Source organism: Physeter macrocephalus, chromosome 11 (assembly GCF_002837175.3).
Source record: "Physeter macrocephalus isolate SW-GA chromosome 11, ASM283717v5, whole genome shotgun sequence".
NCBI classification, from domain to species: domain Eukaryota; kingdom Metazoa; phylum Chordata; class Mammalia; order Artiodactyla; family Physeteridae; genus Physeter; species Physeter macrocephalus.
In genome coordinates, this window is record NC_041224.1 from 158,730,770 (window position 1) to 158,758,070 (window position 27,301).

Below are 27,301 nucleotides of genomic sequence, written 5' to 3' on the forward strand. Positions count from 1 at the left end.
CCGCGGAGCGGCTGGGCCCGTGAGCCATGGCCGCTGAGCCTGCGCGTCCGGAGCCTGTGCTCTGCAACGGGAGAGGCCACAACAGTGAGAGGCCCGCGAACCACAAAATTAAAAAAAAAAAAAAAAAAAAAAAAATATATATATATATATATATATATAAACCATTGCTTTGCTTGCAGGTGTCATGTTCCAAGTTGATTTTGTGATGTGACGGCGTTGCATTAACCATGTCTCCCATCCTATGATACTGTTCAAATTTCAGTTTGCTGTGGGCTTCTACTTCAGGCCTTGAATGTGGGTTTCATAATCACATACATGGTAGGGAGAAAGATATTTACGCCATCGCTATGATTGGTAATGTTCCCTTAGCATGTAGTAGGCACTAGTCACTATGAAATGTTTTACACATAATACCTTGATTCATCCTCACAAAACCTTGTGAGGTAGTTACTATTCTTTACTATACAGATTTTAAAAAGAAGAGTTATAGTGAGTTTAAGGAATTCGGTGGGGAGGGCTTTGGTGTGGCAATGTTTTAGTTAGATTCTGAGAGTGCATAAGGTTAAGCTGATGAAATAACCAGGTGCAAGGTGGTGCAGTTGGTGTGTTATATTTGCTATGAGAAGTGAGGTTATAACAACTTATGCTGGGGCCAGATCCCCAAGGACTCTGTATGCCTTCACTGTACCTAGACATTTAGTGGCCTTTGGGGATTTTAAGTAGGAACTGTCATGAAGAAATTTCTGTTGAAGTATAGTAGTTCTGACCAGAGTGTGAAAGGTTGATAGATAGGTATTGCTGAAGTTGCGCTCTCAGTCTCCTTAAAGTGGGAACAGAGGGAGGCCAGAACTCGTGCAGCAGGGGTGGGAGGTAATGGAGAGAACAGACTCATGCAGTACCTGGGAGATAGAACTGCCTGGTTTGACTATGGTTTGGGTGCAGAAGGTGAGGTAGAGGAGAGTCCAGGATGACTGCCAGCTTAATGGCCTGCAGAACTGGGTGGTGATGTCCTTAAGAGGTCATTCCTCTTTACCAGAGGAAAGAAGGGGTTGGGAAAATAAGGTATGTCTAGGAGATAACCTGGGGAAAAAAATGAAATAGGAAAACAGAGTTGGGGAGAGAAATAAAGATTGGCAAAAGACAAATAAAATGTCTGGAGTCCCGGAATCTGAATTCTTAACATTGTCCACAGATGCTTCTTACCACATTTAAAACGTGAGATCCACTAGCCTACATTACTTCCTAACAGCGCTGGAAAATCTGAAAGTTAAAATGACAGGACCGTTCCATGCATATAAATGGCATCCCCCAGGGTGAGATGTGCCTCTTGTCATCCTGTATAGATCACAAACAGAGGAGTATATTTTATTAAAGTGGAAAAACCCAGATAATTTCCGAAATACATGCTTCTGAACATTTTTGTTTGTTCTGTGTTCTGGCAGCATTTTAGACATAAAAAAATCTTAAGAGTTTTACTTTTTCCAGAAGAGAGATTTGCCTCTGAGCAATTTGACAAACATTGAGATTTCTCTTAATCTGTTTCTTTCCCCTGTCATTTTCTCTGTATGTTTCTCTCTTGTCCCCTTTTATTCTGCCTTTCTTTGTCTTCTATCCACCCAGAAATTAAAGGTGTTTCCATTGTATACGTTGATTTAATAGTTTTGTATTTTTTTCCTCGAGGGCATGTGTAGAATGTTTCACTGTGAGGATTCATCCTTAGCCATCCTTAGTTCATCCCTTGGCTAATAGAGGCTGTATAGTGTAGTCCTTAAGGGCAAATGGAACCAGGCTGCCATATGCAAATCCCAGCAATGATTACTTATGTGGCCCTGGAGAATTGACTGAAATTTTTTCTGCCTTGGTTTCTTCAAGTTCAAGTGTGGATATTGATAGATCAGCTCTGCTCAGTTATACTTCAGTCAGAAACACCTCCCTGCATCAACCTGGTTCTGTCCATCATGGTTCTGCTACAGCTCAGCTTCACGTCCTCTTCATTTCTGGACCCTGACTGAAGAAGCAGCCTTAATGTGTCACATCTTGGATTTGTGGCAAAAGGAAAAGAGAGCTTATGATGTGATCTGATGGCTCATAAACCTTCTAAGCGGCCCAAGACACTTCTCCTCATGTTTCTTTGGTTATAAAGCAAGCCACACAAAATGTCTGACTTAATGGCACAGGAAATATAATCCTCCAGAGAGGATGGACCTATTTAGGAAAAGGCTGATAGGAAGGGGCAGCAAATATTGTCAACAATACAATCAACCGTGACAACTTTATGTGATTAATGTATTAATTCATTAGTGAAACACTTAGACTGGTGTCCAGTGACCAGTGTCTGGTAAGTAAAATATACGTATTAGCTATTATTAACAGAGTCTAATACAAGTATAAGAAGAAGAAGAAATTTATTCATTCACTCTTCAACTTTGAGAATCCACTGTGCATGCCAAAGATAGTACTATTTAGAGTTGAGACTATAAAAATGAGGGTCTTGGTCTCTGGCTTATACGATCTGTATGGTCCTGCATGAGCAAATATGAAGAGAAAAGGGTAGTTAATGACTCAGATTTCTTGACGGACTAAGCACCCGACCACCAGGGTACCCAGGGCAAACCTCTATACCCATTCCTCCCACACAATTGGTTTTTATTTGTTCAACTGTTCCAGTAGGCTCTGAACTCCTTGGTTACAGTGAGTGTGTCTTTTTCATCTTTGCACCCCCAGAAACTTCCACAATGCTTTATAGCATGTAGTGAACCTCTCAATTAAACTTATCATCCTTTATACAGCCTGGAAGTGGGGTGGTGATTTCACCCTCTTCAATAGTAACAATTTCCTTTTGTTTGATGCCCCCAGTTGAGTCAGGAATTCAGAGTGCATGGATAAAGCACTCAGCAGTCTGAAGTTCATGTCCATACCATACCCAAAGCATTGCACAGAGGTGCAAAGACAGCACAAAGAAATTAGTCATGTTTGCCAGGGTAGCCACTTTGCATGTGTGACCCAAGGCCACACTTGCTGCATGAGGAGTCTGTTGTATTTACATTACTTAAGGGGAGAGAAATACATCTGAATTAAAATACTAGATCTATTTTTGTTAATGCTCTGGCTTTAATTGTTTTTCCTCTATGTGCTTGTCTTGCAATTTTATTTTGGTGAGTACCACAAAGAGATGATATTTCTAGTGAGATGGGGAGCTATAATTTCTCATGTTTTCAAACCTACATACACATTATTTTAGGCGGGGAAAGGATCATCATCTTAGTGGACTAGGACCAGAATAGAGTGATCTTTCTGTAATCCAACCTCCTGGATCCCCCAGTTGCACAAACCAGATGTTTATTAAAAGGATAAGAGGGTCCACCCAGGTGATAGGACCATTCTGTGTCGCAGTTGCCTGTGTCCACAGTGGGTGATCAGCTAATGTCATCAGTCTCATAAGCCAGTAGACCTTGTAATTATCATCCCAAGGAGATAGGCTGGAAATATCATTCCTTTCCTATTCTTACCTTAGATTTAATACTTTCTGTTGTGGGAAGGAGGTGCTGCAGACAGGGGATTGATATGGAAATGCCATTTCACAGAACTCTTTGTTTTGGGGATACTTTTTCAAACCCAGTGACTATATCTTTATATTTAAAATAAAGTCCACCACCTGCGATGTGGTAATTATTAAAAACATAGAGCCTGAAGGGACTGTGGGTATGGAGACCATATCTCTTAACTTTTATCTTGAACAGACCTAAGCTGATTAAGAATGATGGTGACCTCACCTTCTCAAAAGCCCTCCATGGTCCTTATGGGTCCTCATGGGTCCTCACAGCAGAGAGCCCGGTGATGGTCCTCAGAGACCTATGCCACTTTCTCACAACCTCAAGCATCTGGTCACTATTTGCTAATTTACAACCATAGCCCCCAAGTCTGCCCTCAGTGCTGATAGCAGACCACTGTCCCCTGTCTTCCCTGGACTTCATAGACTTCAGGCAGCTAGAGGTTAATGGAAGGAGCTCTATCTGTGGAGTCAGGAAGCCTGGATTCTTGATTTAATAACGTCATAATATAATAGCCTCGTGACCTTGGGAAAGTCACCTAACCTCTCTGGATCTCATCATATAAGTGGAATCACCCACCTCACAGGGTGGTTGTACCATCTTAAGTTACTAGGGAGGAAGGGATCAAGTGCTACATGTTTCTTCGTAGTCTGCGTTCCCTTGGGAGCAGAGTCTGAGACCACCTGACTTGGGTCAGGTGGTTTATTTGGGAGGGATCCCAAAAGTAGGAACGAAGGAGCAGAGATAACGAGCATGAAGGAAGAAACACCAGTGCAAGCGTCCATGGAGGTCAAGGGTCTGCCGTGAGCCCCACGGAAGCGGGGCAGATGGAGGGTGTTGTGATGAGCACCTCCAAGAACCGTCTGCCCGAGAGACAGGCGGCTGGGACATTTATCCATGAGCTCCACCCCCCCTGTTTGTCAGCCCCACTACCCCACTTTGCTGCTCTTGTGTGCAGATAAGGAAGGCTTCAGAGAAGCCTGAGAAGACCTGAGAGCTGGCCCTGCTTGAGGCGGGGACTGTCAGACCGTGTGTGAGACGGTGTGTAGCAGAGTAACTGCCCGCTGCCTCTGTGGCTGAGATCTGAGGTTGGCTCGGGGCGCGATGTGGGACACCAAAAGTGTCACTTGCTGGTGCACCAAAATATGATGGCATATCTACCCTTCACTTACATTTCCAGTATAAACTTTTAACTTCTTTTGGTTTTATTAGTAGGTCCTATATGCTGGGACTAGATCCTAGTCTTGGAAATTGAAAAAGCACAGTGAACTCAGGTCCTACTTTTCATTAAACCCCCAAATTAGATTTCCGGTTTCATATTAGGCAGTGTTCCGATTTTCTCCATGTCCTTTACCTGGGCTCACCTCAGTCCTCCTCAAATACCTGGACTGAGATGACCCGGGAGTGTAACCTTGATGGAGCTGTGAGAACAAATGAGGTTCAGTGGAGAGATTTTGCAGACGGACTGACTGGGAGTTGAGTCCTGTAGCTGTGTGACCTTGACCTTATGGTGTTGTGCCCTGCCTCTTATTGTAAAGTTGGGTAAACTGTATCAGCCTCATATTATGAACCTAAATAACATCATGTATGAATGTACTTGGTACCTCCTTCATCCCCGTGTGAGTTTCCCAGAAGGATGCATTGTCTTTTGGCTGGGGGGTGGGGGGGAATATATATATATATATGTTTAAAAGGAAGGGTAGTGTCTTTATTTATATCTGCTGCCTGGTGTCTTTTAGCTTCAGATTTGTCTAATTCACTGATTCACAAAATGCAATGTTCAGGTCTCTTATGCTCCTTTCCCTTCCTTCTCTTCCTCTACCTTCAACAAATTTACTCTCTTATTTATTTGTTCATCCAATTTTACGTATTCACTTCTTAATTCAACTAAATGTATTTATTTCTGTACTGAATATCTTCCTGAATTGGTCCAATTCATTATATTGCTAAAATACTATTTGTAACTCTCTTCAGCTCCCCTTCCATTTCTTCTCCCTCCCTCAACCTGTCTACTAATTTGTTATTTAATTCATTCACTTCTATTTATTCACTCACTAGTTGTTGTTGTTTTTCCTAGTATGTTGAACATCTCCTTGGTGTAAGATACTCTGCTTAGTTGTTGGGGATTGCAAAAGTAGCATGTTTTTTTCTTAAAGGAAGGAAGGGAGAAAGGAAAGGAGAAAAGAAGGAAGGGAAGAAGAGGGGAGAGAGGGAGACAGACAGAGAGACAGAGTCAGAGAAAGAAAGATAACAGTAACCCAGCAACCTTGTGTCAAGGCTGCAGGCAGTGAACTCTGATTCACACTTCTCATCAGTAGGAAGCCGGCAGGAGATGGTAAGTGTGACTGATGCTAGGTAGGAAAGACACAAATAACAGAAGTAAGCTCCCCTGGCTAATAGGATCAATCCTGTCTTGCTTTTTCTGGAATCTTTCTCATCTCAGTTGAAGGTGCCTCCGTCACCCAGGTTCCCAGACCAAATCTGGGAGTCATCATCCATCCTTCTCTTTCTCTCTCCCACTTCTCACCCACCTCCCAAACCAATCTCCAAGTGCTGTCGACCCCCCCTCTGAAATACATGCCAAACCTCACCACTTCTGTTTCTACTGCTGCCTCCCTAGTCCAGGTCACTTTCATTTCCTGCCTTTAACAGCTCTTTGGTACATCTCCTTGTCTCCATTGTTTGTCTCTTCGCGGCCAGTGCGTCCATAGCATCCAGAGTGAGTTTTCAAACTTAAATTTGGTGCTATGATCCCCTTGCTGAAAACTTCCCAGTGGCTTCCTGCTGCATTTAGAGCAGCATTCAGATTCTAGGGCCTCTTGTGATCTGGCTTCTGTCTACGCTGCCATCTTCTCTCCTGTCACAGCCTCTCTGCAGACGTAAGGGACTTCTTTTCGCTCCTCCAACATGCCAGCCTCGTTCTGGGCTTCTGTTCTGGCTGTTGCTGTTGCCTCAAATGTTCGCATGCTTGGCTCCTTCTCAAATGTACCATCTTACTGAATAGCTCTCCATCCAACCTGGTACAGGGCCAGAAGAGAGATGTCACCTCAGAGAGGCCTTTCTGGAACATTCTGTGATGTAGCCAATCCTCTGTTCCCACTCCCTACCCCAATTACTTCTCATCGTATTACCCTGTTGTATTTTCTTCATAGAACTCAACCTATCTGAAATTATCTCATGTTCTTCAATTTGTATTTTATCCTTCATTGCCCCCCACCCCAAACTAGCCTGTGAGCTCTGTAAAGGACAAGCACCTGGTCTGTCTTGTTCACCTCTTCATCCTTCACACCTAGAATGGTGCCTGCACCCAAGCCGATGCTCCTTTACCATTTGTTAAATATGTGAGTAAACTCCGCGATATGTGGTTGGTGTTAGTAACAGGACTCTGTCAGAACCTGGAAAAGCAGAGTAGAGAATGAGCCACAGGGAAAGGGATGGCAGCCCAGAGACGAACATGTTGCATGTGGCAGGCCTGGTGGGACATGGGCCTATTCAAGCCCAATACGTGTCGCTGGTGTCTTCAGTGGGTTTTAACTAGAAGCCCGCCTCCAGGAGGGTGTATGGGCTCAAGCTGAATGATTTGCTCACTTGTCTCTCTCACATACTTCACTGGGAGACTTCTTAATACACGGCTTCCAGAAAGCCTCCTCTGCTTTTCGTATCTATTGTAGGAAAGATGACAGCTCTTCCTGAGTCCTGAAGAGTCCAGTAAAAAATGAAATGATCTGTTTGAAATATTTCGCCAAACAGGCTCTATAAGTAAATATGATTTAATTTTTTTCAAAGAAAATGAACGCTTTTGACAAAAATAAGTTTTATCAAAACAAAACAAAACACTTCCCACTCTCTGTTGGGTTGTCAGCCCAAAGAAAACAAGCAGAACATGAAATTTTGGGGGACAAATAAAATGCTTTTCTCCTACTTCCCTGTCACCCTCCTTATTCTTTAGTCCCATTCTTTTCCTCCTTACCCCTGCTTTAGTTGCTGAATCTATTCTCTCTGGAGAGGAAGATTCATAAACTATATGGTGCTATATAGGCTTAGTAAAATGTTTGTCACAGCTCAGCTAGCCCGACCTAAGGTGCTGGTGGAAATAAGGTAAGTTTTCTCTTTTTAAATATTTTTGGTGTTCTTTAAACTTAACACGGTCGTCCATCATTTTGTGTATTTATTTGCTATGTCATTTAGATGTATAATCACATGCATTTCACTATACCTCTCTAAAGGAGTGAATTTCATCTTTTTTAATGCATTGTAGGAATTTTGATTCATGTGAAACATAGTTCCAAGAGAGATCAAGTTATTGCCCCTTTCCCCTTCCTGCACACATAGGAAGATGTTCAGTGATTATGGTGCAGGTGTTGCCTCCTTAGTCCCTCCTACCCCTCCCGCCAAAGTTTCTAAATGGTACCCACCCACTTTTAGAAATAACACTTTGTGGAACATGGAAGGAATTTCTACTCCCTGCATATGAGCAAAGCCATCTGGTTTAGTTGGTTTGGGCAGGTCTTAGAAATATATTGACAGATTATTGAAATACGAGATATTTGGGTATCTTGTAGTTTTGCTGGTTTTATTGCTCCTGGGGGGAATAACAAATTCATGTATTGTGAACAGTCTGTTTAAGAAAAAACACACAACTAAATAGGTTCAAAATAATTAAAATCCAAAGTCCACCTTGTGAAGGTGGGTGCCTTTAGTAATGCTCAAATGTAGATTTTTCCCACATACTTCCATTCCCTATCTGCCCAAACAGGGAACATTCTGCTTATGAGATATGTCTGAGTGTCATCTTCCTCCAAGCAGTCGGCAGTGATTTCTCTCTCAAAGGGTACTTTTCTCCTAATTTTTCATTTTGATTTTATTCTTAGCTCCAGCTTCCATGGGGTTACTGTAGGATAGGTCAAGAAAACAGTCTAGTATGTGTCCTTCATCCATGATTCTCATTCTCTATCCCCTGTTCATCAGAGGATCTTCTGTGAGACCAGCCTTAACTAAAAAAGATGATACTCCATGAGTTTGCAGTGAGGCTGTATTGAATGGGCATTTATGTGGTGTTACCCAGAGGATTCATTGAAGGCTCTCTGTTCTACAATAACAGATGATTCAATGCTCCACTGATACAGACTGCTACATCCCAGAAATCTTCATCTGCAATTTTGCTTCTTTACTCCAGTCATGGGTGTCATTACCTGGGAAATTCAACTACAGGGTGTTAGACAACTTATTAGTTTTCTGTATTTAGATCAAACATTAATGATCTAAGCAGCCTAAAGGGAATCAGTCAAAGGATTGTTTTGTGATCAATCTTGATTACTTAAACTATAAAAGAAGGAAACATGCATCTAACACATGCATCCAATATGTATCCAATTGCAGATCATACTTCTCCTAGCTACTAAAAAGAAAAAGGACAGTGCTGGATAATTGATAGCTTTGATAATATTTTTTCAAGTTCTCAGCAGTTCCCTTTTTTTTTAAAGGTAAGGTCACATTATTTTTTTTTAGATGTTGGGGGTAGGAGTTTATTAATTAATTAATTTATTTTTGCTGTGGTGGGTCTTCGTTTCTGTGCGAGGGCTTTCTCTAGTTGTGGCAAGCGGGAGCCAGTCTTCATCGCGGTGCGCGGGCCCCTCACCATCGCGGCCTCTCTTGTTGCGGAGCACAGGCTCCAGACGCGCAGGCTCGGCAGTTGTGGCTCACGGGCCCAGTTGCTCCGCGGCATGTGGGATACCCCCAGACCACGGCTCGAACCCGCGTCCCCTGCACTAGCAGGCAGATTCTCAACGACTGTGCCACCAGGGAAGCCCCCACCAGTTCCCTTTTAAATTTCAACTTACAAAATGATCTGGACCATCCTTTACTTAACAGCAAAGAACTCTTCACATTCATTGTTTTACTGATGCTTCGTGCTTGAATCTTCCAGAGGAGTTGTTCCAAACTGAATCCTCTTATTTCTAAAACCTGTCCATCTGTATGTTTCAACTTTCAGCTTGTGTCTGCATCTTGCATCACTTATCAATCCATTTTTATGCTTAGGCTACAGATTAGATTTGCCCTTCCCCTCTATTTGTGAACATTTCCAGCTGAGTTTAAACCTCATTTTCCTTCTAGTAGGACAAATTGACCTTTTCGCTTGATTAAAGATAAATGCCATTGACTCTTCACTTTTGGAGGCTGAGAGTTTTCCAGAAGCTCACTGAGATTTCTCTATTTATTGCTTGAAAATAAATATCAAACAGTACTCATTTCCCTGCCATTTTATGGAGATGAATGTGAATCTTTTTTCTACTCTTAGAGTAATGAGGATTAGTGGGGTGACAGGTAAAGTGTAATCAAGCAGTAGGGTATGAGAGGTTTCAGTTATTTTTTTCACATTTTTGGTCACAGGCCATCACATCCGAAAGTTTTAGAGTCAAATTTTCAATCTGACCATAGTGGACATTTCAAGGAATCCAGAAGTGCCTGCAAAATAGCAGCAGCATTTAACACACACTGGGCTGAGGCAAAGCTTGTTTTTACATCTCTATGGCTGATATGGCACTAATGTAGCAATGTCCTAAAACTGATTGTGTTTGTGTTAGTATTCTTCCCTCTTTTCTGTTCCCAATCCTGAAAATTAAGCGATATGCGAAAATTGTCTAAAGAACAGATGCCACCTATAAGAGCTCTTTAAATTAAGCCTATGTTTGTAGCAGTTCTGCCTCCGTAGCCAATATTTTCCACATCTTTCTTTACTTTCTTCTTTCTTATTGAAGCATTTGCATGTAGAATAAAGAGGATAAAAACATAAAAAAACAAAGGCAGATTTGTTTCTTCTGAGAACATCTGTTCTTGCTTCAAAATACCCACAAGATGTGGGTCCATTTTCTCCCAATGCCTACAGAGTGTGCTGTTGTTATCACTCATAGACCTGAATTTAATGAGATAAGGAACAGTGCTATCTAATCAGTTGAAATGTAGGGAAAAGCCTGTTACAGTGTATACATTTTAGATAATATGAAAGACAGGAATACTCACAAAGAGAATCTAAGATTACGTATTACATCTTTTGTTGTAGAATTATTTTTTTCATTGGTCTCATGGCATCATTACTCAGTTCTGGGTATATTTGGTCCATTCTAAGTTTCTTCACTTAGGAAGAAAAGTTACAAAAATTCTCAGGATTTTTGTAACTATGGATTGCATGTGGGGTATAGGTACATTCTGAAAAATATTAAACACAAATTACCTGCTGAATACATTGTGATTGAAAGAAACCTTTCCACTTTGAAAGCCTGTTTATTTTTCAAGAAGGAAATTTCCCCAAACTTCAGCTACTGTCATAACTCTTATAACCAGCACTTAATAGAAATACTAATTACTCAAAAATTAAAGGATCCAATTTAAAATGACCTAGCTTATAAGATCTCTACCCAAGTGATACTCTTTTTTCTTTTCTCCCCTAAACGATATATAATATCTTCAGTCTTGGAGGTAGAGGAGTGGGGAGAGTGGTTAAGGAAAGATATATAATAAAAGTTTCAAAATTACTTAGATAAAGGTATATTGACCTTATTTGGTGGTTTCCAAAGAAGTAAAGACATAGGTAGACATCAGTTATTCAACAAGCACTCATTAAAGCACCTACTATGTCCCTGGCCCTGTGCTCCTATATGTTGGAGCCAAGCGTGTAGTCTTCTGAAATATTGCAGATGCATAACATCCATAGAGATGTATTGCCCAGTTACCTGTTTCATCGGGGTTTTTTTGCAAGTTATTTCCAGAAGTAAGACTTTACGTATATTGACTGACTAACGTAGGAAGATTTAAGGAGTATCTTTCTGCATGGGATCAGCTATCTATGTAGAGAGAGCAAACTTGTTCTAAGTTTTCTGGTTCTGTGCACTCTTCTTTGTCTTTTCAACTTACATCTCGGTTCAATGGCGAGTGAACCATAATATTCCACTCCCCCTCATCGCTAACTGAAATGTTTCAGTGCCTCAGTGTTTGTCTTGCCGACTTCTACCCCTATAACTACCGTAATTCCTTGTTGCACCTGATTCTTCCCAGGCTTCACTTGAGCATCATCTCGAGCATCTTGAATATGGATCTTTTGAGGCAGCTTGGTTTATTCCTTTATTTAGTGGCACGTTTTACTGAATATTCTTTTGACCTAAACAGGTTCAATTTTGGAATTTTGCATTATTTCATATTTTAAGTCTTTGGATCTTTTTGGAAGATGATGAACAATGAATCAGTCTGGGGCCCATCATATTCCCTTCAGGAGCATTATTTGTAATGGGGTTTAAGCCTTGACATTATTATTATGGTAACAGTTACTGTCATGATTTCTATGGTCACTGAATTCTGGTAAGACCATGGGTTAATGGAAATGTCAAGTTAAAAGCATAGCTCTTTTCTCATCGAATTGGTGGATACTCTCCAAAAGCCAGACTGGTGTATTATGCCTGAGTGACCAACTGATTCTAAAGGGATGTATGATGAATTTCCTGTATCTTCAAGAAATTCATCTGAAGTCTAAGACTTTAGGAAACAAAATGACAGCTGACTACTGTTTCCTGTAAATGTTTGCTTATTGCCGTTGGCATTTTAACTATCTTGCACCCTTAGATAAAGGAGGGCACTTATTTGTTATTGTCCATTATGATTCAGTTGAGATTTTGCACTGGGGACTGCTGTGGAGGACCCTGTTAGATCAGCGAAACTCAGATGGGCTCTGGGGGGATACGATTCCTTGAATGCTGCTGGGTCATGTGCACCAGTGTGGCTTTGACAACTCTGATGCCATGAACACTACTTTTAGAATTGATTCTAACTTTGGCACTTACCACTGCCCTTAGGCAAAGGACCAGAGACCCTGTATGCGGGGCAGAAGCTCAATGACAACGAATGGCACACCGTTCGGGTGGTGCGGAGAGGAAAAAGCCTTAAGTTAACCGTGGACGATGATGTGGCCGAGGGTGAGTACAGCTGTAGTGAATTTGTCTCTCTTTGCTCTGTCTCCTCTTGGTCGTTCAGTGAGCAAAGTGTTGTGTTTGAAAACCTTGTATTTTGCTAAACAGAAGTCACATGTCTTGTGCTCTGTGACAAGCTCAGGTAAGACTAAGAAGATCTTCCTCTATATTTTCATAATCCCTTTTCATTCATCTGTATTACAGAACTTATCCACTATGGTGGTTACATATTGATGGGGCTCTCTCCTTAGGCATAGAGTATGTGTCTGGAGAACAGATGTAGAGTTCTGCAGATCCTTCTATTACTCAGTTACTCGAAAACCACTTATCAATCATCCTTCAGAGTGCCAGTGCCTTCCCTTTTGAGTGAGTCACTCTCCAGTAGAGGGAGATGGATAAACCAGAAATTCAGAACATTATAGGTACAAGTAAGTACCGAAGTAAGTGCATGATACTTAGAAGGTGCTGAATAATTATTCATTTATTTAATAATTTATTTAATCATTATTAATTGAGTACCTACTCTGTACTAAGCACTGCTTTAGAAGGCACTGGGGACGTGGTGGTGGACAGTTAGGCAAGTCCTTGGTCTGGTGGAATTTACATTCTAGGAGGGCAAGGAATAAGTGAATGAATCCATACAAACGTAAAGGAACATTCAGACCCTCACACAAGCAATGAGTATTTCTTGACAGCCTGTTATATTTCAGCAATGTGCTAGGGATTGTAGAAGATAAAAAGGAAGAACAAAATTACCTATTTCCTTCAACAATGAACCAATTTTGTAGATGAGATAGGACTCGGGAATTTGAAAATAAGACAAGGCATATATAATGGGATTCTAATTTGGGTGGGTAAGATTATAATTTTCAATCAGAAGATAATTTTCTCAATTATCAGTTTGGACTGGAGAAATCTGGAGTGGTTTAGGAAGGTAGATCTTTGGGCAGAATTTGATGGATAATTTAATAAGATCTAGGGCAGAAGAGAGAAGGCATCTTTAAGTGCATCTTACATGCTGCATTCTAAAATTTTTACTCTCCAATATTTGAGAGCCGTGTATATCTGTTAGGCAGACTTCTTGTCCACGTGGGAAGGGAAAACATGGGGCAGCATGGGATATTATGCGGAACGCTGTTGGTGTCAGGAGACCTGGACCCTGATGCTGATTCTCTGCAGGATGTTGGGAAGGTCACTTACCATTTCTGGACCTGTCAAATGAAGTCAGTGGCCTAAGCCATCTCTGCAGTTTCATAAGACAGGTTAGAGTCAGGAGCCTTCGGGTTTAACAGTCATTGTCACTAAAATGCTTTATACCTTGAAATTCTATTATTGCTAAGACTATTTTCAGAATAAAGTTTCTGCAATTTTGGGTTCTGTAATTTAATTTTATAATCATGAGCCTGAGCTTCTGTTCTCCTGGAGTCAGGAAGTATAGTGAGCCATGTGTGTGTTTGTACAGGTAGGAGTGTGTTTGTGTGTATGGGCGTGAATGGGTCACGAAGGAGAGTCTGGAAGGAGGAAGAACAGCTCACATATGTCCAGTGCCCAGCTGGCATCAGGTGCTGGGTTAGCCATTGTACACATATCAACTCCTGTAATCTTCTGGAGCACGCCATTGCCTTGCAGGTTAAGTGTTCTTATTGTCATTTTACGTAAGGGCAACATGAACTTAGAGGGAGTTGTGTGCGTAAGCTCTAAATTCATGTCTGTGTGATTTGACCAAATCAAGCTGCTTGTCAGACTTCACAGTTCATCCTAAGAAAATGATTTGTCTTACGCTATAGGTAAAATATAGTGGAATGGATTGGGGTGAGGTGAGGGATACATTTCGGTAGGTACACAACAGTACCCAACCCCTTCCCTCCCAAAGAGAAGACAAACAGAACTACAGTGATTAGCCAACACCTTCCAATTGTACATAGACATAACTTAGTAGTGGGAGATAACAGTTGCTGTTCTCTATGCCTGAAGGGTAACTTAGCTTTATGTAATGAAAATAAGCAGAATGATTGTAAGCTTTAGAACCCACAGCCAACCTGGATTAATTCTTCAAGAAATCCCCATGAGGGAATGCAGAGAGCAGCCTGCAAAGGCAGCAGTGATACGTCTCACGTCCCTTGGTGCCTCCTCTGGGTTTAGCCCAGTAAAGCCAACGGTGCTATTTGCCGCGTGTTTTGAATAAACAGCCACTAGATGGCGACCTCACCCTGCTCTTTCCAGACAGCAAGTTCCTTTTATTTCCATAGGGAAATTATATACCCTGAAATCTATAGTCATAAAGAACTGCAGGACTGAGGGTACAGTAATGTGTAATGCCTCCCTCAGTCATTATGCTTTTTTAGAAGCTTTACAGTAAAGGTAATTATAAGTGTGCTTTCTCTTACCACTAATAATTAAAAGGCAGGATTAAACCATGGATGCCCAAGTCTTCCAGTAATTTGATATTTGAAATTAATGAAGCTGTTTCATTTTCTGCCTTACCTCCTACTTTGCTGCTGATGGAGAAAAAGCAGCCATAAGGATAAAGAAACTTGGGAGAAGAAAAGAGCTGTTTTGCTTTTGAGCCACAACCTTGGATTGCTTCTTACAGTGATAAGGGGTTTGGGAATTTTAATTTTAGCTCACAGAAGTCATAAAATCAGGCAATGAAACTGAAAACCACATAGTCCTCAGGTTATTAAGTAGTGTCTTATTGGCTTATTTAGTAATGCCTTTCATGCTGTTTAAAGTCGCCCAGGAGGTCAGATTTTCAGCTAGTTTGTAGAAATGATGCAAAGAATAGGTCAGACGTATGAGAAATCTAAAGCAAGGAAAGAAATAGTCCTCGGCCTGGCAGTTTTCATTTATTGTAATATAACGTGTTCCTGGAAAAATATTAAGTTCAGTTGACAGTTAATAAGGATTGATTGATTGATTGAGTTGGATTTCTATTATTAAGAGTAAATTAAAAGAATACCTACCTTGGGTTACGCTCCTCAGCATTAGGGCCTGACACTGCAGGGACCACCCGCGCCACCTAGAACTTCTTGCTGGTACAGAAACTCACCTCTCTTCTGACTCCTCTGGTCCATGTTGACTTTGTCCTTTCCTTCCCTCGTCCTATATAGCATATACAGCACCAAGCTGTAAAAATCATTTTCCAAGAAAAAACTTGTTTCTCACGTTAATTTAAAAAAAAAAAAAAAGGATGAGATCAATTTGGAAAATGTTAGGTTAAACAAAATGAAGTGGAATTCTTACTTGAAAGACCTATTGGGAGCCTTTAATATGCTAATATACATTGCTGATCATCAATAATTACATATGCAGTGTTTGCCCAATTTATTTGGCACCAGAACGTCTTTTAAATTACTAAAGCATGTTACAGTATATACTTTTGAAAAATGTTGATATCGAGGAGAAAAGGGTGTGAGAGTGGTAGAGCTGGAGGACTGTGGGCAAAACGTGCATTCTTTACTAGGGCTTTGTAAGCCTTTAAGTTTTCTGAACTTCTCTCCCTATGTCTGTGAGCCAAGGGAGGTCAAGTTGCCTCCTCTAAGCCTCTCCCGATGTCTTTGCTGAGCTCTCAGTGTTGGCCTGCTCTTAGTGGTGACTCCAAAGCAGATGTCTCAAATACAGCCTCCTTCCGCAGATGTGAGGGATGCTTGCTGTGCCTGGGCTCCTTTGCCAAACCCTGTCGGGCATAGGGAAGAGGCAAGACGTGGTCCCTACTTAAAAAGAGCTTGTGTTCTGGTAAAAGGGAGAAAGCAATAAATGAAGTCACCAGGAAATTCTTAACACACTTCGGAGAAAGGAAAAAAAAATGAAAGCTGCATAATTAGTAACAGTTAACAGGCACTGTTCTAAGTACTTTATATGTACTGATACATTTAACCCTGATAATTTCCTCTTGATTTCACAGGGAGACTGAGGCACAGAAAAGTTATGAACCCAGGCAGTCAAGCCTCAGAGCCTACATGCTCATCCACTATATGCTAATGCCTTGTGGGGGAAGTTACAGCTTGAACTTGGCCAAAATTTTGAGTAGGTTTATGTTCTCAACAAACTTCAATACTCTGAGTCAGGCTGGTCTGTAAACTGCTTGCTGGCCATCAGTGAACTATGGAAGTGAATGTGTGAATAGAAGTCAAGGCAGCATGGCTGTTCTGGGGAAGGTGCTGGATACATTACCCGTGAATTAGATGGAATGACACTATAATACTTGGCCACTGAAAAGGAGTGTGAACTCATCACAGTTTCTGCATGGAAACTTCACCAGTTAAATTCCACCTACAGCTTTTCTTGGGCAATAATGCAAGGAATGAGTCAAGCTTTTTCTCCAGAAACAGAATAGTGTACAAGATGAGATATGGGCTTTGGACTGAAACATGCCTGTGTTCAATTTGGGGGGGTCTACCATTTATCACCTGTATGAACTTTGATAGAAGTTTAACCTCTCTAAGCAAAGCGTCCTCACCTCTAAAGCAAGACAATGGTGCCTCTCTACAGTTTTATTGTGATAGTGACATTTGATGGTGGTTATAAAGTGCCTAGCATGACGCCTGGCATATAGGGACTATTCAGTAGTCTTGGTTTTTGCTTGTTATGTTTCTCCCAAGTTACTCGTCTCTCCTCCGAAGTTTGAAAGCAGCTGCTGTGAAGTATGCATACATTCTCCCCTTAAGTGGAAGTTTTAATTTAAGACAGCATTCAAAAGAGATGAGTGAGGTGAATCAGTTATATGTATACACATATCCACTCTTTTTTAGATTTCCTTCCCATTTAGGTCACCACCAAGCATTGAGTAGAGTTTCCTGTGCTATAGAGTAGGTTCTCATTAGTTATCTATTTTATGCATAGTACTGTATATATGTCAGTCCCAATAAGAAACTAACACAACACTGTAAAGCAACTATACTCCAATAAAAATTAATAAAAAAATAAATTTTAAAGGGACATCTCCTAGAAATAAATAAATTGATTGACTGATTGATTCATTCATTCTTTGGGAAGCAACAACAAAAAGCAGATTGGTAACACCTGTTTGAGAAACCTGAGCATATTATAGAGAATAATACAACTAAATTGATGGTGTTATTATAACTTTAACATTACATACTACACCGTAATAAAGATTATTTTATTGAAATGACTAAAAAAAGAAGAGATGAGTGAAAAGGTTCCCGGTTATGAATTTTGCTTAGGTGATACACAGATTTAAAAATATATATATATATTTGCTTAGTTTGTCACAAGTTTCAAACTTAAGCGATCTCTTCAATGCATTTTCCAGGTGCAATAGCATACATTTTTTGGGAATCTCTATCTGCAGCCAAGTGAGTTCCTTTAGCACATAGTGAAGCTAGTTCGTTTTCTAATTTGGCCCCTTTCTAATTTGGTCACCTTCTTCACTCCCCTGCCCGCCCCCCTAACCCCACCAGCTTCAAGTTGAAGCTCTCTGAGTTATCCTGAATTTTAAATCAGTCTGTATCCCTGGGCTAAATTCTCAAATTTCATTGTTAGCTTCCTTTCTCTTTCTTGTCCAAGCCTTTCTTCAAGCTCTTCTTGAAGACCTCAGTCAACACTGTACATGAGTTTCTTGCTTTATGAAATTCATGTTCTAATGAGCAGAATTTCCTAACCCCTCAATTCTAGGGGCCGATTTATCTATAAACTTATCTATTTTCCCCTAAAAGATCCCAATTAACTTTAAAATTGTCTCTTCGAATATTTTTTTGAACTCCAGTCTTCCCCGGGGATCACCCCTTTCTCACTTTTTAGTTCTCATCACTGATCTTTTTTATTTTTAACGCTAAAACAAAAATGAGCAGGGCTACCAGCGTCATCATAGTTAAGTTCCCGTGTCCTTATCGAGATTGGCTGGGGTTTCCCCTCCCCATCATCCTCCAGTCCCAGCTCTCAGCCTCCAGCCCTGGTATGAACAGCTGCAGCCAAATTGACATAGGGTATTTGTTTCAGTCACTTCATTGTTTTAGATCATGTGAATTTAGGTTATGCTAGTTTGCATTTTCGTGACCAGTCCAATTTTTAATACTAAGTAATTTTATACAGTAATTCTTTCTTCTAGTTATTCAATTGTTAGCAGATTTATGTTGCATTTTGTTTTTTGTTCTATTACAATTTTATATGTAAGTTAACCAACATCATTATTTTATTTCTGCTTATATTAAGAGAACGGTTTGTCATTAGTTGTCAAAACACCACATAGGAGCTCATAAAATGTAAATTTGATTTTTGTGCTTGTGAGCGATTCTTTGAATTAGGTCTGTGTATGCTCCCAAAGGGAGGAAATTAATATTGAGCAACCAAGGGTGTGATCTGGTTGAAGCTCCCAGATACTGAAGTTTAAGGACCCAAGAAAATACGATCCCCTCCCCTCCTTTAATTTTTGCCACCTGAGTTCTATACCAATAGAGAAAAACAAATGCAAGTCTGGTGGAAATGAGATATTTTTATTAGTGATAACACTGATGTTTAAACATGTGGTTTACATGTACTGAATTTCAGAATTAGAATTGCCCACTCAAACACTAACTAATTCAGGACTGGGGTAGGACTGAAGCAAGGCCTGTTCCTCTAACACCCATGCTGTGGTTGAGTGAGTGAGGTAAACTGGTGTTTCTTGAAGGCAGCTTGCTCCCTTAAAGGACATGCCAGAGGCTGAGCTATGCACATATGGTTTCTCTCTGCAGACTATCCTTAATATTTCAGATTTTGTCACTTCCTTTCCTCTAGAAATTGATAAGAGAAGCAGTAAGAGATTCTAGGAGTGTCTTGCTAATGGAATTTCTTCGAAGTGGAGGGTAACAACGGGAGGGGGAAGAAAGAGGGAATTCCCCTTCCCTTCCTTCTACCTCTGGGGCATTAGGACATGGTTTGTTAAATTTTAATAGGATTCATCCAAATAAATGTGAGAGAGCCACCTTCTGCTCTGGCCATACTAATGCTGTTTTCCTTGACTTTGTTACTAAAGTTTCCAGTCTCTTTGTATTTATTTTCAAGCCCACCTCATTACCCTTGCCCCAGCCTCTCACTACTTCTGGGTAAACCAGGTAATGAGTGGTCTAATCGTTTATTTGTATCAGCTGGAGATATTTTACTTGCACACGTCAGACACCCATCTCAAATGCTTTAAGCATAAAGGAGAATCTATTGCCATGTAGTTTTTAAAAGTCCAGATTTGGCCAGCTAGATCCAGGTCTTCAAATGACATCATCCTGCAGAGACTGTTCCTCTCCCTTTTGTGGTTGTCTTCTGGGTCAGCTGTCTCACCAGGGAGGCCCTAGCCCTCCAGTTATCACGTGGCCTCCAGCAGCCCTGGGTTTTCTTCTTACCCCTTCAGAAAGAAGGGGTTTGCAAAGAATGTCTCTTTCCTAAGTGTTCCAGCACAAACCCTGGGGGAATATTACTGGACCAACTAGGGTTGCTGCTAATCCAGTGTTCTAAGGGTGGTCCCTAGACCAGTCATGTAAGCATCACCTTGAAACTTGTTAGAAATGCAGATTCTCAGGCTACGCTGCAGACTTTTGAATAATAAACTCTAAGGGTGGGGCTCAGTGAACTGTGTGATTCAGATGCATGCCAAGGTTCGAAGACCACTTCGTTAGTCCGTAGACCATACTCTATGGCTAGAGAGATAAAAATACACTGAGTGGTTCTGCCTGGGTAGATTGATTACTTCAGGGGCTAGGATGGGGTCGTCTTCATCCAGCCCAGGTGGTTTAAGGGTGAAGTGAGGAGGGTATCTTCCCAAAGGAAGATTAGTTGTTATTATCAGAAAAAGCAACAGTTGCTGGTCAGATAAAATTAATATGTTCTACAATAGAAACTTTTCCACAAGTACTGGGTGGTGAATTATTACACCAAGAAATATTAATAATGAATGCCTAAGGCTCGCTTATTTTATCTTTACAAGGGTTAGAGCAATAAAAGTTTTCCTTCTTATTGTATGTGCTAGTACCCAATTATTTTCCTGAACAGAGAAAACAGTTTCATCCTTTAACTTGAGTTGCCCATGAGCTCATATTTTCCTTTATATGATGGGACATTCTGAGCAACTGCAGGAGGGTATGGGATGCAGGGCGTTTAACTTGGGCTGGACCAGTCATCAGCTCCCCGACTGGAGCCAAGTCAGATATCTACTATATTGAGTGTTTTGTTTTCTGGAACTGAATATTTTGTGTGGAAACAAATTAGACCTAAAAGATGTAGTAAGGGTGCTATGACAAAACATGGTAACTTCTCCTGTTTGTATCTCATCTATGATTTTCACAGGTACAATGGTGGGAGACCATACCCGCTTGGAATTCCACAACATTGAAACTGGTATCATGACAGAGAAACGTTACACCTCCGTTGTCCCTTCCAGTTTCATTGGCCACCTGCAGAGCCTTATGTTTAATGGGCTGCTCTACATTGACTTGTGCAAAAATGGAGACATCGATTACTGTGAACTGAAGGCTCGTTTTGGGCTGAGGAACATCATCGCTGACCCTGTCACTTTTAAGACCAAGAGCAGCTACCTGAGCCTGGCCACCCTCCAGGCCTACACCTCCATGCACCTCTTCTTCCAGTTCAAGACCACCTCCGCTGACGGCTTCATTCTCTTCAACAGCGGTGATGGCAATGACTTCATTGCTGTTGAGCTAGTCAAGGGGTAAGTGGAAGAGATCGCCTAGTTTATACTAAATGTCTTAGCTCAAACCCTGAAAAAAATATGCACAGAAAAAACTGTCTATTCTACTTCTACCCGCTCTTCCTGATTTCCTGCTCTCATCCCCATTGATTAAAAATATCTTTGTAATCATTAGGACTGGAAGGGAGAAAGATTCATGAGTTTATTTAAAGATCTTCTTCTAACTCAATACTGTCAGGCTCTTTAATCTGAAATGTAGTCCTTTAAACCTATGGGAAAAAAGCTTATTTTTGCAAAAGAGGGATAGGGTATGTGTTGCATCTATCTCTGGGGCAGTACAGTCTGCAACCACCAAATTTATAGGAAGAAATGAAATACAGATATTTTCAGTACTACCATTAGCCCATATATGCACATTTTAAAAAGCTGTTCTTGCTCCAAGGTATTTTACTACTGTGTGTTGGGAAGTAGTCAAAACAAAAGCAAAAAATAGAACAAAACCCAAAAAACAGATCCACGATTGACTCTGAATTTAGATGTCGCCCCCTAATGTTTTGGAGTGTACCAGCTGTACTGCTTTTGTGTCTCTGGCTTTTTACTAGGTAGTGTTAAAGAAATGGATTCAATGAGTATACAACTAAAGTGAAGTCGGGTAGAATAGAAACTGATTATTTTTATATTCTTTTTTTTTTAAATAAATTTATTTATTTATTTATGGCTGCGTTGGGTCTTCGTTTCTGTGCGAGGGCTTTCTCTAGTTGCGGCGAGCGGGGGCCACTCTTCATCACGGTGCGCGGGCCTCTCACTGTCGCGGCCTCTCTTGCTGCGGAGCACAGGCTCCAGACGCGCAGGCTCAGTAGTTGTGGCTCACGGGCCCATTTGCTCCGCGGCATGTGGGATCTTCCCAGACCAGGACTCGAACCCGTGTCCCCTGCATCGGCAGGCGGACTCTCAAACACTGCACCACCAGGGAAGCCCTATTTTTATATTCTTAAATCAAGCTTTAGTTATTCTTGCACGATGCCAGTCTAGCTTGGGGGATTTGAAGCCCCCGATGGCAGTTATGTACACGTTGCCTTCAAACCACTGCAGGGAATCTCAAGTCATTGGGTGCTTTTGGTTCCTCATAGGTACATACACTACGTGTTTGACCTCGGAAACGGCCCCAATGTGATCAAAGGCAATAGTGACCGCCCCCTGAATGACAACCAGTGGCACAACGTCGTCATCACCCGGGACAACAGTAACACCCACAGCCTGAAAGTGGACACTAAGGTGGTCACTCAGGTTATCAATGGTGCCAAAAATCTGGATTTGAAAGGTAAACCTTGTAAAGAAGTTTCTCCTTTTTAGAGCTTACAGTGGAAAGGCTGTTTCCAGAGGTAAACTACAGTTTAGGAGCGCCATGCATTTTTGAAACATCATGCCTATCCTATTTTAACAACATTGAATTAACATGATGCAATTTGTTCAGTTTTTACTTCTACCACTCCTTAGGGATGGTTTATTTTCTCTGTAAACCTTGGGCATGTGGGAGCTGCGTGATGAGGTGATAAATGTCAAAATGTGGAGGGGTCATAATACAGAGGAAGGCATGTAGGTTTTGGAATCTCAGCTGAGTCATTTACCGCCTGGGTGACTTTGGTAAAATTTCTTAGCCTTGTTCAGCTTCTATATACTTTTTTTTTTTTTTTGAAAAATGAGGATAATAATTGTTATTACCTTTATGGGCTATTAGGAGTTTTGATGGAATAATGTCTGAAAAATCCTCAGCATACTCTTGGTAACAAGCACTCAGTAAGTGGTTGCTTTGTTGAAAATGTTGTTAATCTTTACTTCATCATAAAATGGGAACAATACCTACCTCATAGAATGGATATAGTGATTAAAATTTGTGAGATGATGTGTATAAAATGAATGACACATAGAAATGTTAGTTTCTTCTTTTTACAACGTAGAAACTCTGGTGATAATTTTGGTTTATGCTGTCCCCCCCAGCTATATTACCATTATCTAGTAAACAGTCTAATGTGACTTGGCTGTTGTTGACATGGTTTCCATACCATTTACCCATTTGCTTTTACTACCTATTTTCCTTTCCAGGTGACCTCTACATGGCAGGTCTGGCCCAAGGCATGTACAGCAACCTCCCAAAGCTCGTGGCCTCCCGGGATGGCTTTCAGGGCTGTCTGGCATCAGTGGACTTGAATGGACGCCTGCCAGACCTCATCAATGATGCCCTCCATCGGAGTGGACAGATTGAGCGTGGCTGTGAAGGTACAACCTTTTTCTTTTTAAGCTGCATTCTTGTTGCCAGCCTCTTTGCTGCCTCTGCCAGTGCCTCCTTCCTTGGTTTACCAGTCCCCTCTCATCCCATTCACTATCTGACAGTGCATCACCATTGATGTCCTCCCGTCACTGGCTGAGTATGTCAAGACATGTGACACAGGCTCCAGGAATGTACAATGTGTTGGCAGATGTCCTTCCAGTGTCACATACTTGCCATAGAGGACCTTTCCTGGCATTGACATCAGGCTTCTCCTGACTTGTGCCTTTGCTTCCAGCATGGCTGAAAGGGTATCAGGGACTTTTATTTATATCTTAATACACAGGGAGGTACAAATCAGAGACTTTTATATGAGTGTCACCATTAATAAACTATTTCTTATGTTGCTAATAGTGACTGCATTATTTAATGCAAACTGAGCAGAAGGTAGGAAAATGATGTCAGAATGCCATGATGGAGGAAGGGAAGTAACAGTTATTGAGTACTTACTAGGTGTCAGGCATCATTTGGCAGTTTCTTGGTGTGGTGTAGTGGAACAGCATGGGCTTTGATGTTAGAAAGACCTGGATTTAGTTCCTGTTGGCTGTGTGGCTTTTGACAAGTTACTTAACCTCTCTGAATGATATCTTCCTCATCTGTAAAATGGGACAATAAAACTTAGTTTGGAAGGTAATATATATGTCAGAGTTATATATAGATGCCTGGTACCTATATAGTGGGTACTCAATAAGTGGTAGGATTATTATTTACAAACATTATCTCATGTGAGACATTTAATAGCATTGCATGCCCACCCATGCAGCACAACAAACCATGCTCACCCTCTTTCTGTAGATAATCCACTGTCTCTTGAGATACTAACTGAATTTTATAGGTCATTTGAGTCCAATAGCTCTTTGCAATAAAAGCTATCTAGTTTTAACCAGCAGGGGAGAGCAGACACATTTTCAGCCTTCCCCAGACTCCTTGGGTAGGCTGAAAAGGTGACTCGTGTCTAACTTGAAAGGCAAAGACGATGATCTGATCAGTCACCAGGACCTATGTATTCTTTTGTCTGATGGAGCCTCATGGTTTTTTGTGCAATATACTGTTTTCTTGTATCCCTCATTAATTTGCCACATCCAGCCTGTTCATTCATCTTCTAACGGTTCAACTTCATTTATCACTCCTGTTCTTAACCAGCTTCAATCCTTCACTTGCCATCATAAAGCACATTTTAATAAAAGCTTCTAATCAGCTTCCCAGGCTTATTTGTAGTATGGAAGTCATTTCCCTTTGCCTAAGGGTCAGTTTCTTGTTACCAGTTTGCACTAGTAATAAGGCTGATTGTCCCTACAACCCTCTCCAGTTTTCTTTTAGCCAGAAATATTTCTTATATTCTGTTAGCTAAATATGTTGTGTGTGTACAGGGTGGACAGGAAGCTGGGAATCACCAAGCATTTAAAGCAGCCACTTTGCTTTCTTCTCCTGAAAATGCACAATTTCATTCAACTCAAAAGTTTTTGTCTTATTGGCCTGCTCTTAGTTCTTTTGGGTGTTAAGGGAAGTCCTGAAATTGATGCACCATTTGAGAATTAATTTGAGTATATTAGTTTAGGAGATGGTGGAATGACAGAAATTCCAGGAATAATTAATCACATCTAGGAAAATCATAATATAAAAGCACATATTCAAAAGTATAAGGCTCTCTTCAAATGTTAAATATTTTTATCATGCCATCAGTTCTGTAGATTTAAAAGTCAACAGGAATCATCCATTTAATTCCATTGCAACGTCGCCTGATAGAAATATAATGTGAGTCACATACGTAATTTTAAATTTCCTGGTAGCTGCATTTAAAAAAAAGATACAAAGTAACAGGTAAAGTTAAGTTTAATTTTACATTTTATTTAACTTCACCTAATATATCCAAAATATTATCATTTCAGCATATAATCATTATAAAAATTTTAGTTAGACATTTTATTTTATTTTTTTCATATGAGCCTTCAAAATCAAGTGTGTATTTTGCACTTGTAGCACACCCCAATTCAGACCACACCTTTAAGGTACTCAATAGCCACATGCATCTATGGCTACTGTATCAGAGGCACAGTTCTATAGAGTATAAAAATTGGGGTGTACGGAGGTAAAGCTGTAGCATTTGGTTAAAAGGAAGTCTAAACCAACCTTTATAAAAGTGGATTAAAATGTATAGTGTAAAGGTGGAATGGACTCCACTTACGAGGGCTTTAGGGGAAGTTGTGGGAGCATTAGGGAAAAGAAATTACCCATGTGATTGGAGAAAATGTTCCTATCCCTACCTACAGCTCTATGTGCAGTTTGGCATGATTCATCACATTCATTATGGTGGGTTCTGACCTTCCTCTGAGCATGGGTGATTGTTCAAAGCTGAATATTATGGCTTGCTGGCTCTACCATCCTCATCTATGGCAAGTCCTATGGGCCTAATAACGCTGCACTCTATTGCCATGGAGATAATTATGATGGTTACCCATGGAGCATTATGACCACCCCACTGGGTGGCATGAAGTGGAGGATGAGTTCTGAGGGAAGAAAGCCCTTGTTTATTGTACACAGATGACTTGGATAATTAGCCTAAGTGGCCAGGAAAAATGGCCGAAAAGTGGGTTAAGGCATAAATTACTGTCATTGGAAGTTTGCACTATTGTGAATAAGCCCTTGTAAGAGATACCAGGAGCTTTTTAGGGCACTGTGGAAGATGATGGGGAGGGAAATGAAGGGCACAAAACCTTGGAAAGACTGCAAAAAAGTATCATTCTCATTGTGAATCTCTGTACATAGTACCGGACCCTCAGGAAGGCCTTTGACAGTTAGGCAAGTCATAGGAAACAGAACACAATTCTTGATTTATCATTTCTATGCCTAGAATAGGAAACAAGTTGGGGATAAGGATTCATGACTAAGAACTAAAACCTGAATCTTGTCACGATGGTGAATGTGTTTTAGTTTTAACATATTTAGGGTACACAGGCTGGGATATATCATATGTTCTTATATGTGTCGAAGTCATTGATAATGACTCAAGATCCCTAAGTAGCAATTGGATTACTTTCCGTATTATATCTAACCCAAAAGAGTCTGAAATTAGTTTAAAGACACATTAATCTACTACTCTTTGGCTCTTGATTGGTTATAGTGAGAAAGAAAAAAAAATATTGAATTAGGTTCTTATTTTATGTTTCTAATATATGCAGAGTATATAATTTAGAAATTAAGTGCAATTTCTGGACAGCCTAGCCAACATCTGGCTGTGACTTATAACCTCTCAATTTGGACTAGGAATTTTTTATAATGTCTGATTCAGTACTTGGCTGGTAAATATCTCTTTCTATCTTGAGGCCAGCTTTGCTGCAGAGACCAAGGCATGTATTGGCTAGAAATTCGATTCCACAACTGCAGACAGTAAACATCTGAGAGAAGCATACGTGCTTCATTTTGAGACTGGCGTAAATAAATAAAAAGGACGTTGGTTTGGTGCCATTTTGCCCGCAGCCATTTGGGTTTGACTACATTTTTATAAATTAAGCCAACTGAGATTGTTGGTGTTCCCAAATCATCTTCATACAAATGCCCAATTCTAGTGCCAAATTCCTTGGTGGCATTTTCAGGAGGTTACAAGGAGTGCTCCCAAGCTACTCTTCCATGCTTAACTCCTAAATGTTCAGAATTATTTTTGTGGGCTCCGTCTGGTTGTGCACACGTGTCTTTCAGTCTGGCCATGTACTATCCTTATTTCTTTTTTTTTTTTTTTTTTTTTTTTTGGCGGTAGGGGGGTGTGTGTCGCCAGCGCGACTCGGTGTCTGCGCCTCTGATGCACAGCTCCGGGGGTTCGCCAGTCTGGGCG

At 40.8% G+C, this 27,301-nt stretch overlaps 1 protein-coding gene across 4 annotated transcripts in view; it reads left to right on the forward strand.

The window, feature by feature from the left end:
* The window catches only part of NRXN3 (neurexin 3), a 1,750,257-nt gene that overhangs the window by 791,844 nt on the left and 931,112 nt on the right, over nt 1-27,301 (forward strand). For all 4 annotated transcript variants that reach the window (XM_028496242.1, XM_028496240.1, XM_028496243.1 and 1 more), the window contains 4 exons: nt 12,395-12,514; nt 20,786-21,167; nt 22,277-22,467; nt 23,250-23,423. In XM_028496242.1, coding sequence (XP_028352043.1) covers nt 12,395-12,514; nt 20,786-21,167; nt 22,277-22,467; nt 23,250-23,423 — 867 coding nt within the window. The remainder of the gene's footprint in view (nt 1-12,394; nt 12,515-20,785; nt 21,168-22,276; nt 22,468-23,249; nt 23,424-27,301) is intronic.